We start from the raw sequence: 13,151 nt of genomic DNA on the forward strand, positions 1-13,151 counted from the left end.
TTCAGGTGACCGGGCCTGTTTTGAACACTCTAATTTTTTTTAAAATAAATGCTTCAGACCCCACCGGACACTCATGAGAGTTTCTTCCAGCGTCTGCTGGTGAAACTGGCCACTTGACCCTCTCCGTTTTTTGGGGGGCATTTTATGCTGATATTGAATTGATGTAGCTTTGTTGCTGTAGTTTCGAATCACCTCTGTACAGATCACTCTGCTCTCTGATCCCGTCTACTCCACTTCATGCTTTGATCTACCGTCTTTTGTACTACAACTACAAATCCCAGCAGCCCCAAAATTACACACAGGGATCAATAGAGCGCCCCCTTGTGCCAGCCGCCGAAAACACACTTTGATGTATATATATATGTCAATGGCACTCAAGCGTTGGCTTTTGAATGACATATATATACATCAATGGCACTCAGTGAGTTAACTTGTGATACTATCACCAATTGTGTCTGATATTTACAGCTACACATGTGTATGTATTTCATCCCATTTACATTCTACAGTTTTCACTGATACTTTTTCATTCACATCAGACATGACTGTCAGCTTTAATTGTTATGCAATGAGTATAATAGTACGCACAAGTGTCGAAAAGTGAAATGATCAGGGTTATAGATAACGTTAACAGGATTTTTATAAAGTGTTAACTTTAGCTAAGTGTTAAGTGTTAAAGGCTATAGGTATGGTCACAATATACTTAAATACATAAATGAATAAATGAATGAGATAGTGAGGCGAAACTTTTAAAATGTTTATTTCCTGGTTTGTCGCATGGATCTATTAAAATCTGGATACAGCTGTGGGGGCAGGACCTCGTTCAATCCTATGAGAGCTGCTCAGTGGTGCATGAAGCAGAGAAAACTCTATTTCCTGGTTTAGAAAAGTGTATAATATCCGGATCTATTGGCCCATAGAGCATGTGTAGAAGTGATTAACGACAGCCGAACACGGGTGAGTGCAACCGAGTGTACCCGAGCATTGACTCCAACTCACTGGCTCGCTCACACAGATGACCAGAGTGCTCGAAGCGAACAGCGCTTGCTCACAAGCATTCCTCTTGTAGTTGCTTAGCTTATTAGCAACAGTAGCTAATCAGCGGTATAACGAAAGCGCTGTCGGTTTTAATATTTACGTGATTATCAGATAATGGTATATTTATCTCTCTCTCTCTCTCTCTCTCTCTCTCTCTCTAACACACATACACACACACACATATACATACAACTCATCAGGGAATCATATCGTAATCACGACTGGAGAAATCAAATTAACAGAATCGGAATGTGTTGTGCCCATAAAAAGGTAATAAAAGGTGGTGCTTGTAATATTGCATTTATTACACAGCTCAACTTTTAAAAATACTTCCTTTTAGTAACTGTCACTAGTGCTCTGCGCTGCTCACTGATAACCGGTAGCCTGAAAAAAAAAATATCCATAATGGATATCCGTAGTGGATATCCAAAAATATCCATTACTACAGCCGATACAAAGCCTGTGCTGTGTCAGAAACTCTTAGAGTTACATGCGCCTTCACGCGGTAGAGTGCGGCGGGTCCGATGCGCATTCATTTATATGGAGAAAGACCGAATTCCAAATCTTGATTCGGAAAATAGCGCATTTTATGATTTTAGGACTTAATGTTTTTAATAATGGCTATAAATAAATGTGTTCTGAAAAGTCAACATGTCTCAAAAAAATTATCCAGTGATTTAAGGAGGTCTCTTTCCCAATGTTAACAAATGGGGAAAAGTCTTTCTGGGCCAGTGTGCATCACGTGACGCTGTAGTTCCACTTTCGGCCACTATGTAAATTTTGCTTCAGAGGGTGGCGCACTTCCTGGAGGCTTGACACACACATACACACACATACACACACACACACAACTTATCAGGGAATCATATCGTAATCACGACCGGAGAAATCAAATTAACAGAATCAAAAAGTGTTGTGCCCACAAAAATATAGTAAAAGGTGGTGCCTTGTAACATTATCCTGTAACAATATCCATTACTACAGCCGGCACAAAGCCTGTGTTGTGTCAGGGAATCCAAGAGTTACATGCGCATACACGCTGTGGAGTTCCATGGGTCCAATGCGTGTTCATTTTATGTCTAAAGAAATACCTCTATATTTGGAAAATGGCGCATTTTACATCTTTAGGACTCAATGTTTTTAATAATGGCCATTAAAAAAGGCATTCGGAAAAGTCAACATGTCTCTAAAAAAATCTATCCACTGATTTAAGGAAGTCTCTTTATCAGTGTTAAGCAAATGGGGAAAAGTCTTTTTGGGCCAGTGTGCATCACGTGACGGTGTAATTCCACTTCAGGCTACTGTGTAAATTTTGCTTCAGAGTGTGGCGCACTTCATGGGGGCTTGGTTTGTTGGCCTGTTCTCAGAGGCCACACCAACAAACACATCTGTCTCTATCGCCAGTTCAACCACAAGTCAATCTGTCACACCAGCAGTGGAGAAGAATCCTCCTGAGAAAGCTCACTAACAAACAGTCCTCTCTGGTCAAACATGGCGCCTGTCGTCCGGCGACTCACCGCCACTAGCTTTAGTTTACAACCGGCACATTTGCACACAACTAATAACTATAAATAAGCAAAAAATGCGAACTATTGTTCACCGTCTGTTTACTCAAACGTTTACGAGACGATCGACTGTTTGTCAGCATTTTGTCAGCTTCATGTCTTCCGTCATGCCTCTTCTCCTACTGCTCCTCTTTGCATCTCCTCCATGCACTGTTACTGTCCCACCCTCTCACCTTCATTTGCTCACTTACAGCCAATTACCACAGACAGCTTGCCTGTGACTGGTGCCAAGATTAACCAATCAGTTAAACAAGCTCAAATTAAAGCCACAATCCGTGTTTACAGTTTTGAGGTACTGGCATTGATATGTGCATTTCTGCTATTGAAATTTTTTGCAACTTCATTTAGTTTACCTGCTGCCTGTACAGCCAGATTAGAGTAGCGGCCAAAGAGGTGATGACATGATGTGATGTGATACAATGCGATACGATACGATGCGATGTGAAGCGATACAATACGATACGATACGATACGATACGATACGATACGATACGATCATCACATCACATCACATCACATCACATCACATCACATTACGTCATATATCACACAAATTCTGTATAGGGCTAGGAGCCTAGTGTCAAGGATATCCCAGCCAACTGTTGCATCATTTCTTGCCAGTCTTGATTATATTAATGGTTTGCCAACCCTTTTTCTGGTTTGTCTAATTAGTATTAAGATGTTTCTGTAATGTTATGAAAATGGTTTCTAAAAATAGGAGAATCTCGGAGTAGGTGAATAGTCTAAGTGGAATGACTTATAGCAACATTGCTGGAAACACCAGTAATCCTGTTGTAAAAGTGTAAAAAATAAATAAATAGAATAAATTGTCTCAGTTGTTGTGTTTTGTGTTGGTGGAATTTATTTTAGTAATTTTGAGTGCTCTATGGTTTCAGTTTTTTATAATAGAGATGACTATAATATTTTCTTTTACTACACCAAAGAATTAAATTGAATAATCCCTGGACAATGCCAGTCAATGTGTGCTGACCAGGGTGCAGATGATGCAGTGCTTGATTTGATTTCGTTTGTTGAGTTTGCTTTGTAATGAAAGAACAAATGAAATGCTGACTCTACAAAGGGCCATTTGCATCTCAGCATTTTCACAATTTCACATCGGCCAGTGTAGTTCTTCTACACGTGTGGCACAAAGGAAAAGTTTCACATCTGCAACCTCACCACTAGATGTCACTACATTATACAAACTGGACCTTTAAGCACACAAAACACTTATGACTCACACCTAAAAAGTTAATTTTGGAACTTAATAGATCCGTGTATATTTCATCAAATGTTTACAAAAATCCCTTTTGAATATAGATGTAATACAACATGGTTTCAAACGCATGTTTAAACTTATTGTCAAAAGAATATTAGTATCATCCATCCATCCATCCATCCATCCATTTTCTACCGCCGAGGTTGGGTTGCGGGGGCAGCAGCCTAAGCAGGGAAGTCCAGACTTCCCTCTCCCTGGCCACTTCGTCCAGCTCTTCCCGGGGGATCCCGAGGCATTCCCAGGCCAGTTGGGAGACATAGTCTCTCCAGCGTGTCCTCGGTCTTCCCCAGGGCCTCCTACCAGTGGGACCCACCCTGAACACCTCACCAGGGAGGCTTCTGGGAGTTATCCTAATTAGATGCCTGAGCCACCTCATCTGGCTCTTCTCAACGCAGAGGAGCAGCGGCTCTACTCCGAGCTTCTCACCCTATCTTTAAGGGAGAGCCCAGCCACCCTACGGAGGAAGCTCATTTTGGTCGCTTGTACCCGCGATCTTGTTCTTTCGACCATAGGAGATTATGACCATAGGTGAGGGTAGGAACGAAGATCCAACGGTAAATTGAGAGCTTTGACTTTCGTCTCAGCTCCCTCTTCACCACAACAGATCGGTGCAGAGTCCACATTACTGCAGACGCTGCACCAATCCGCATGTTGATCTCCCGCTCCATCCTTCCCTCACTCTTGAACAAGACCCCAAGGTATTAAAACTCCTCCACTTAGGGCAGGATCTCTTCCCCAATCTGGAGAGGGCACTCCACCCTTTTCCGGCTGAGAACCATAGCCTCGGATTTGGAGGTGCACTCGCCCACAAACCAAACCCGTGAGAGCTGAAGGTCTCGGCCTGATGAAGCCAACGGGACCACATTGTCTACCAAAAGCAGTGACCCAATCCTGAGGTCACCAAACCAGACCACCTCAATGCCCTGGCTGTGCCTGGAAATTCTGTCCATAAAAGTTACGAACAGAATCGGTGACAAAGGGCAGCCTTGGCGGAGTCCAACCGTCACTGGAAATGAGTCCAACTTACTGCCGGCAATGTGGACCAAGCCCTGGCACCAGTCATACAGCGACAGATGGCCCGTATCAGTATACCCCATACTCTCAGAGAACCCCCCATAGGAGTCCCCGGGGGACACAGTCAAATGCCTTCTCCAAGTCCACAAAGCACATGTGGACTGGTTGGGCAAACTCCTATGCACCCTCACGGATCCTGCCAAGGGTCCAGAGCTGGTCCACAGTTCCACGACCAGGATGAAAACCGAATTGCACCTCCTGGATCCGAGGTTCGACTATCCGACGGACCCTCCTCTCCAGTACCCCCGAACAGACCTTACCAGGGAGGCTGAGGAGTGTGGGCCACCTTATAGTTGGAACACACCCTCCGGTCCCCCTTCTTAAAAAGAGGAACCACCACCCTGGTCTGCCAGTCCAGAGGCACTGCCCCCGATGTCCACACAATGCTGCAGAGTCGTGTCAACCATGACAGCCCCACAACATCCAGGGCCTTACGGAAGGGGCCCTGCCACAGAAGAGCTTTTTGACACCTCGGCAACCTCAGCTCCCGAGATGGGAGAGACCACTCCCAAGTCCCCAGGCCCTGCTTCCTCACCGGAAGTCGTGAGAGTTGAGAAGGTCTTCGAATTATTCCTTCCACCATCTGCAACGTCCCGAGTCAGGTCAGCAGCGCACTGTCCCAACCATACACAGTGTTGATAGAGCACTGCTTCCCCCTCCTGACAGGCCGGATGGTGGTCATTCAGATGGTAAGTATTGCAAAGATGTTGTTCTGGATTACATTAGATAAAACAGCTTTCTATTTTTCTGGCCACTGAACAAACAAAACAAAAACAATAATTGTAAAAGAGAGACAGTGTAAAACAACAACAATGTAATTGGAGTATTTTGCTATTGTAGTTTTTCACATTGGTAAGCTGCCCTGTTTTGGGTCAGCTCTTCAAGCTTTCATGACAAGGACATTTGTTGTATTTAGTAATATTTATTGCCATAATATTATTAAAATTAATACAACTGGTTTGTTTATTTGTTTTTTTATTTGTTTGTTTGGATTTTGTTTTTTTAATTTTTTTGTAATTGTGTGAGAATTGAAATTGCATTCCGTGATGCTTTCATGACATCACACGGAACCTGATGTCATAAAGCATTTTATTTCAGGTGACATCATGATCCGTCCAATGTCATAGAGCATTCTATCTCGGATTAGTGTATTTAAGAAGTGTCAGACAATAGCAGAGAGACACTTGAGAGACACATTGGGTTGACTGCTTCGTGAGGACGCATTTTCTCGAAACATCTCATTTCAACAACATTTGATCATCATGGCTGATAGATCGACACAAGAGCCGAAGACTTTTTACTTTCCGGACTTTGGAAAAATTAGAGGTAAGTGGCATGAAGCTGAGATGGGCATTGGTTTGGTAGCAACAGTCTGACATTTTAGTTTATCAGTTTATTCTGATGCTAAAAAAGTATGTGTGATTTAGGAAAATAAGTAAAAACATTTCAAATGCCTAGATGGGTAAACTATCCAACATTGCATGGGGAAAACATGGATTAGAGAAATATTGAGAGGAACCTTTAAAGTTTCAATGTGTATAATGCCTGTAGGTTGATCGAGAGGCCACTTAATACAACTCTTACTCAAAAAAAGTTGGGACATTGTGTAAAATGTTCATTAAAATAATGATTGCAATAATTTGGTAATCTTTTTGAAAATATATCCATTTGAATATAGTTAAAATACAAGCTATTTACTGCCAAATTGATAATCTTTATGCAAGACTTGCAAGTAAGTTCCCTGTGTCATTCCATGTTATTGCACTGCATTTTTCATGTAATGCAAACCTTCTATTTCTTCATCACTTTAGTTTGATGTGTTGAATAGGCCTATTTCCCTCACATATGATGGAAAGAATTTGCAAATCATTGCATGTTTAAATGCTGGTACTAGGTGTTTAACTTTATTTTTGTTTTAATTTTAGCTGCGGACTTCACCTTCAAACTCGACAACGTAATGGAGGATGTCCAAGAGAGGAAGAGCAAGAGGAAGGCCAGCACTGAAGAAGGGCCTTCTGACAAGAAGCTGAGGGGTGATACTGAGAGCCAAACCAGTTCCCCTGTCATGACTGTCGATGAGGGTGCAGGTGTGAGGGGGAATAAGCGGAGGGCCGATGAGACTGATGAGGAGCACCCCAACAAAAAGCTCAGAACTAGCACTGTCACCAGCATCACTGAGCCCAGTAGTGGGGTGTCTAAGCGTTTCAGAGTACGGAGGCAGAGAAGAAGGGCCTACAGTCACACAGACAGGTCCTCAAAAATGTCCTCTGGCCTGAGCCTGAAGATCTGCACATCATGCTCATCTTCCTCCTCAGAAAAGGAAGAAGGGTATGACTTGTCCTTTGCAGTCAAAACCAACAGAGGTAAGTAGATAGTATGAAAGAAGTTAGGTTAGACCTGATTCATGGCTTGAAATTTGGAGAATTCTAATCATTGGCCTTGTTGCCATTAGTTCATCCAGGAGTTGGTTATCTTAGTTTAGCTAAGTTTAGTTTAGTTTATGTTAGCTTAGCACAAAGACTGAAAATGCTCTGTTAACAGTCAAGAAAATCCACCTTTCTCCAGAGTTTAAAATTTAGCAATTTTTAGGTTGTTTGTTTAATTCATCAAAAATCAAAAGTTATCATACAGACATGAGCCGTAGCTTTTCATCTGAATCTTGGCATGGAAGCGGGTAAGCACATTTCCATCATTAAGTGTCCATCTAAAATTGATGCAAATACGTCACCTCTTTGTGTTTTTTTTTTTACAGCTGAATTTGAAGGCTCATACTACGAGCTTTCCAAACTCGGTAGCGGAGGTTTTGGATCTGTGTATGAAGGCTACAGGAGAAACGACATGACACCAGTGGCTATTAAACACATTCCAAAGGAGCTGGTCGATTACACGGAGGTGGTAAGTGATTAACTCGGGTTTCTTGAACACTATCAACTGTAACATGTTTTAATGCTAGTGCCAGCACCTTTGCGTGGTTCAGACCATGCAAAGCCAATGATTGAGATTTTTTCCCCATTTAAGGTGGTAAGGTATACATTGATGTTATTTTTGATTATGTTATTTAATGTATGTTCTTTAGGTCCAAGATGGAAAGGAGTTTAAAGTCATCGATGAAGTCGCCCTCATGGTAAAAGCAGCAGGTGGGGCTGAATCAGCTGGGACATCTGCAGCTATCTCCCTGCTGGACTGCTTTGATCTGGAGGAGGAACTGATCCTTGTTATGGAGAGACCAACACCTTCCATGGATCTTTACCGATACCGCAGGGCCAAAGGAGGATACCTGCAGGAAGACGAGGCAAAGGTACAGAAGCTAGGTGAAGGAGGAAGAGTTAGGCAGCATTTCCAGTTATTTATTATGTTTAGGTTCAACTCCACTGTATGCATTCATCTATTTTACTTTTTCACTCTATCACAGATTATCCTGAAGCAGATGGTGGATGCAGCACTCGATATGCACCAACATGGAGTGTTTCACAGGGACATCAAGTTGCTAAACGTCCTTGTTGAAACTGGATCCGCTGTCCCACGTGTCCGGGTGATTGATTTTGGCTGCGGTTGTCTTGTGACAAGTGGACACTATTATTGCTATTCTGGTATGATATCTTAGAATATCAAAAGAAGGATTCTTATGCTGTTCTCAGTTTTTGTTGTTGTAATTCCCATTGTCTCTGACTGTCTCTGTCCTTCTTTATGCACTTTAGGTACCTTCACAAAAGCTCCTCCAGAATGGTTTCTGGACAGACAATACCAGGCCGAACCCACAACGGTGTGGCAGCTGGGAGCACTGTTGTACGACCTGCTGGACCATCAGGAAACCTTCGAAACATCAGTTTATCTTCGGCACGGGGTTGAAATCTGTCCTAATCTGACGACAGGTAAGACATGCACACACATTTTGAAAGGGTCATTTAAGTGAAATTACAAAAGATGTTATTTTTTACTTTAATACACTGCAGTATTTTTTAATGTTTTGTAGTATATAGCCATGCAGACTTGCAATTGAATTAGACCTTTGGTCTAATTCAGTCCTTTGAATATTAACTTTCAGAATCCCTGTTGTAGATTATGTATTGTTTACTCCAGTTTAGCGTTGTTAAAGAAATCACACAATGTAGCTTTATCTCATTTTAAAGGAACAAAAAGATATGTTGCAGTTCACACTTGCATTACTCCGAATTAGACATGTTTCTGTTACCCACCATTCCAAAAATAAATAGACGCAAATCTTTGAAAAATAATGTTTTACCAATGAATCACTGAGCCACCAACTTAACCTGTGATCTCCTGCTCTCTCTCCAGACTGCAAAGATTTCCTGAGGAAGTGTCTTATTGAAGACCCTGACTGGCGAGCCACCTTACTGCAGCTAAAATACCATCCCTGGCTCAGATAAAGCCAGGGACGGTGACAATGTTAGCAAAAATTTCAAAGAAATTTCTGCTGAAATTTGAAATTTCTTTGAAATTTCTGCTAACATGGCCGCCTGCTGGTTGCTGAATGCCCAGTCACCCAGCTCTAAGTCTGCACTGCAGTCTGATAGGCTTGGATTCCTGAGCATGCAGCCATCAGGTCTTGAGCTGCATCCAGCCCTTAACCTGTTCTTCACAACCAGGTTCCTGAGTTGCAGCCATCCCCTGCTGTTCCTGTTGAGCTCCAGCAGTCTCCTGGTTTCCTGTTCCCACCGGCCTAACTGTCCTATTGAGGTGTTGTCCCCGAGAGTCCTGTCTCTTGAGCTCCAATGGGATCTCTATTGTTGTTTCTTTCTTTTTATATCATTACTGTAGTTTTGTTGTTTTTCATGACATCCATTGCACGTCTGTCCGTCCTGGAAGAGGGATCCCTCCTCAGTTGCTCTTCCTGAGGTTTCTACCATTTTTCCCCCCGTTAAAGGAGTTTATTTGGGGAGTTTTTCCTTAGTCGATGTGAGGGTCTAAGGACAGAGGGATGTCATGAGCTGTAAAGCCCTCTGAAGCAAATTGTGATAATTTGTGAATTTGTGGCGATTGGATTTAGAAATAAAATTGACTTGACTGTTTTACTCTCATTTCAGAATGTTGATCTGTGCTGTAAACACGACATCTTTTGCACTGTGCACTGTGAGGGTCTCAGGACAGGGATGTCGTGTGCAGTACAGAGACACATTGTGATTTGAGCAATTGGCCTTTAAAAATAAAATTGAATTCCCTAAAACAATTTTAAAAAGAATCAAACTTACCTGTACACATTTTTGTCTTGTGTTGGTTTAAATGCAAAATTTAACCTCCGAGGAACCATAAAAACTTAGGTTACCTTATTTTTGTCTTGATTCAAGTTTGAATGCAAAGACGTTTTGACATCAGAGTTGTATCACTAAACACAAGCCTCGAAGGGAGTGTCTCAAGATTTTAACCATGTATTCAGTTTCCATGTCATGTTGACAGCTACTCATCTTGTGGACAGTTTTATTATTCACTCTCTTCCTGGAGAAGAGACTTTTGAATGTCTGAGAAATGAGTTGTGATAATGCCAGCAGTTATCTCAGTTTTGGCTTTAAGACAACTTTTTTTTATTAGAAAGCCTGCTGTTTAACTAAAATGGTTTAATTAGGGGCAAAATTTTAGAGCAAAGCTAACTAAAACCAAATTCCTTGTTTGTCTAAGCATACTTGGCCGATAAAGCTGATTCTGATTCTGAAAAGTGGGTTCGAGTTTGAAAGATACTGAGTTGCACTATGCAAAATGTAGCATCCAGCTTTAATGAATCTTTGCCGATTTCAGCCATGTAAAGCCTCAACCATGAAATAACTGCCAGAAAATTCAATTTCCTTTTTAAGTGAAGTGTTTATGGGTCCTTTTAACAAAATGTAAAGAGAAATTTTGAAAAAAGAAATGCATGTATAGAAATCATTTTGTATCATATTTGATACATCAGGCATTCACGGTGAGTAATAAGTCACATTAAATGTCTTTTATATAAACAAATATGTAAATTTTTTTATTGCAGTTGGAACATTTTTTGTTTGTTTATTCATGTTTTCCTAAATAGGAACATCTTCATTACCTCTTTAGAGCACTGTGGTGGGCAAAAATAAAACTTTTTGTTCTTATTCAGGGAAAGATGAAATAACATTTCTTACACAAGACAGTATGAGGAGAGCCATACATCCTCTGAACGCCCAAGGTCTCTTGTTTGTTGGCTGTAAAGTTTCATTTGGTTTGAATATCTTAGACCTCACAATAGTTTTTTTTTTTTTTTTTTAAATTAAAAAAATAGGTCAAGTTTTTTTATATAATATGGGGGCTAACATCATCCCACATGAATAAAATTGGACTCAAGAGTCTCAGCTTTTCAGTTCAATTTATCCAACTCATCCTGTTTAGACAATCTATAGCACATGGTCTTCATCACAAATCCTTTTAGGGTGTGCCCAAATCCATTTTGCTAATTGAATGGTGGATGATCTGGGAGCAAAGTGTGGCATGGGAGCAAATAACTTACAGAAGCAGCAGAAATTCACCAAAAGCAGCAAAGGTAAAGCAGGCATGGGAGGACGTGGCGGTGCAGGTTTCATCATTTTCCGGAACCTCCAGAACCGCCTTGAAATGCAGAAAAAGGTTCTAGGATGTGAAAAGGAGGGATAAATGACCGCTCACCACTCAGCGTAAAAGTCAAGCAGAAATGGGAGGACCATCCAGGCCAGAAGATATGATCTCGACTGAGGACATTGCAGCTTCCACCCTTTGTGCTGAGAGCACTGAGGGATTTGGGGGACTGGAGGCGGCCGTGCAAGGTAAAAATGACAATATATCAGTTTGTATTGTTATATACACTGTAATTCCTCTACCCTTCTTAAAGAGTGTTTGCCTGCTTGAGTCTAGTTTTCCTAGAAAACAAATCAATTGTTTTTGTACTGTTAGAAAACTTTTTGTTTTAGTTTGACTTGGGTTTTTTTAATAACATAACATAGAGGCTGGTTTCATCAAAAAGACCACTTTTTTACTAGAAAGCTGAGAAAAATTGATTTTCCTGAAAGGGAGTCTGTCAAGCAAAACAGTGATTTGAATGTTATAATTTTGCCTTCAATGACATAAAAGACATCTGAAAATTGTATTACAAATGTTATTTTATTGTACAATAAATATGCAAAGTACAGCACAATGCAACAAATCCTGGCCCCAGTTCAGAAAGAGAAAACCCACAAAATAGAACCGGAGTCCTATTCCATTATTCCTACCTGCAGTATTCAGGCGAACATTTAGATTTAGTTTATTGATTCATTATTTATTTTGTGATATTTTTGTTTTTTATTTATTAATGTATCAATTTATCTTTTTAAATATATTTAGTTTGAATTCATCAGTTGTTTATTTATTTATTCATTTATTACAGTTATTCATTTTATAGTTTATCAATTTTTTGTTAATTGTTTTCTACTTGTGTTTAACATACTACGTTTTGATTTTTGACTGAAATGTTTAGTTGTTTTTTGCTTACAATCATTTTCTTTTTGTTAAGGCTTTGTCTTTGTTTATAATGCAGCTTCATTTAGGCTACAAACTATTGGGGGGTTGGGAAGTTTTTATATGTATATAACCTTTGTGGATTGTATTTAATGGGAAATAAATATGTGTGAAAAACAGATGTTACAGGATTTGTGGTAACGTTAGCTCTACCTCTTATAGTGTTGTAGCATCTTTTTTTCACACATATTAATTTCCCATGAAATAGATCTAACAGAGGTTAAATAAATATTTAGTATTGAAATGGGTTGAAAATACGTGCAAATCTCCGTGTGCAGTTGCTGGTTTAAAATGGGCAGTCTCTTTTTTTCTTCATGGGAGTCCGAGTAGCACACTGTGAATGACATCACAATCGAGAATTGCTGCTGACTGGTTGGTTGTGAAGAGAATCCTGGACAAACAAGTTAGTCATTGATCCAGGGACAACACTTACTGGTGGATTTCAGATGGCTCCAATAGAGCGACAAACACATTGGCCTCTGTAGACATATTATGGTTATTTTGTGATATATTGCCACCTCAGTGTGAGGAGAGTGATGAATAACAAAACAGAACAGCCTGCACATTTATATTTAACCACATAAGATCTTCAAGTTCAGTCTCCCATCTTTCCCAGAATGCAGTGATCCTGAAAAGTTTGTTTAAATTAGTTTAAGAATTACACTAAATCTGGGCGCATATTTTTACAGACTGTGTGACAA

General features: G+C 40.6%; 1 protein-coding gene across 1 annotated transcript; it reads left to right on the plus strand.

Annotated features, from left to right (window-relative positions):
* Positions 1-6,218: 6,218 nt before the first annotated feature.
* Positions 6,219-9,344, plus strand: LOC121953638 (serine/threonine-protein kinase pim-2-like). Its single transcript, XM_042500827.1, has 7 exons — positions 6,219-6,282; positions 6,882-7,319; positions 7,709-7,851; positions 8,033-8,254; positions 8,369-8,546; positions 8,655-8,828; positions 9,253-9,344. Exons 1-7 carry the CDS (start codon positions 6,219-6,221, stop codon positions 9,342-9,344), a joined length of 1,311 nt encoding a protein of 436 aa, XP_042356761.1.
* Positions 9,345-13,151: the final 3,807 nt, after the last annotated feature.

The sequence above is a fragment of the Plectropomus leopardus genome, chromosome 14 (genome assembly GCF_008729295.1).
Source record: "Plectropomus leopardus isolate mb chromosome 14, YSFRI_Pleo_2.0, whole genome shotgun sequence".
NCBI classification, from domain to species: Eukaryota; Metazoa; Chordata; class Actinopteri; order Perciformes; family Serranidae; genus Plectropomus; species Plectropomus leopardus.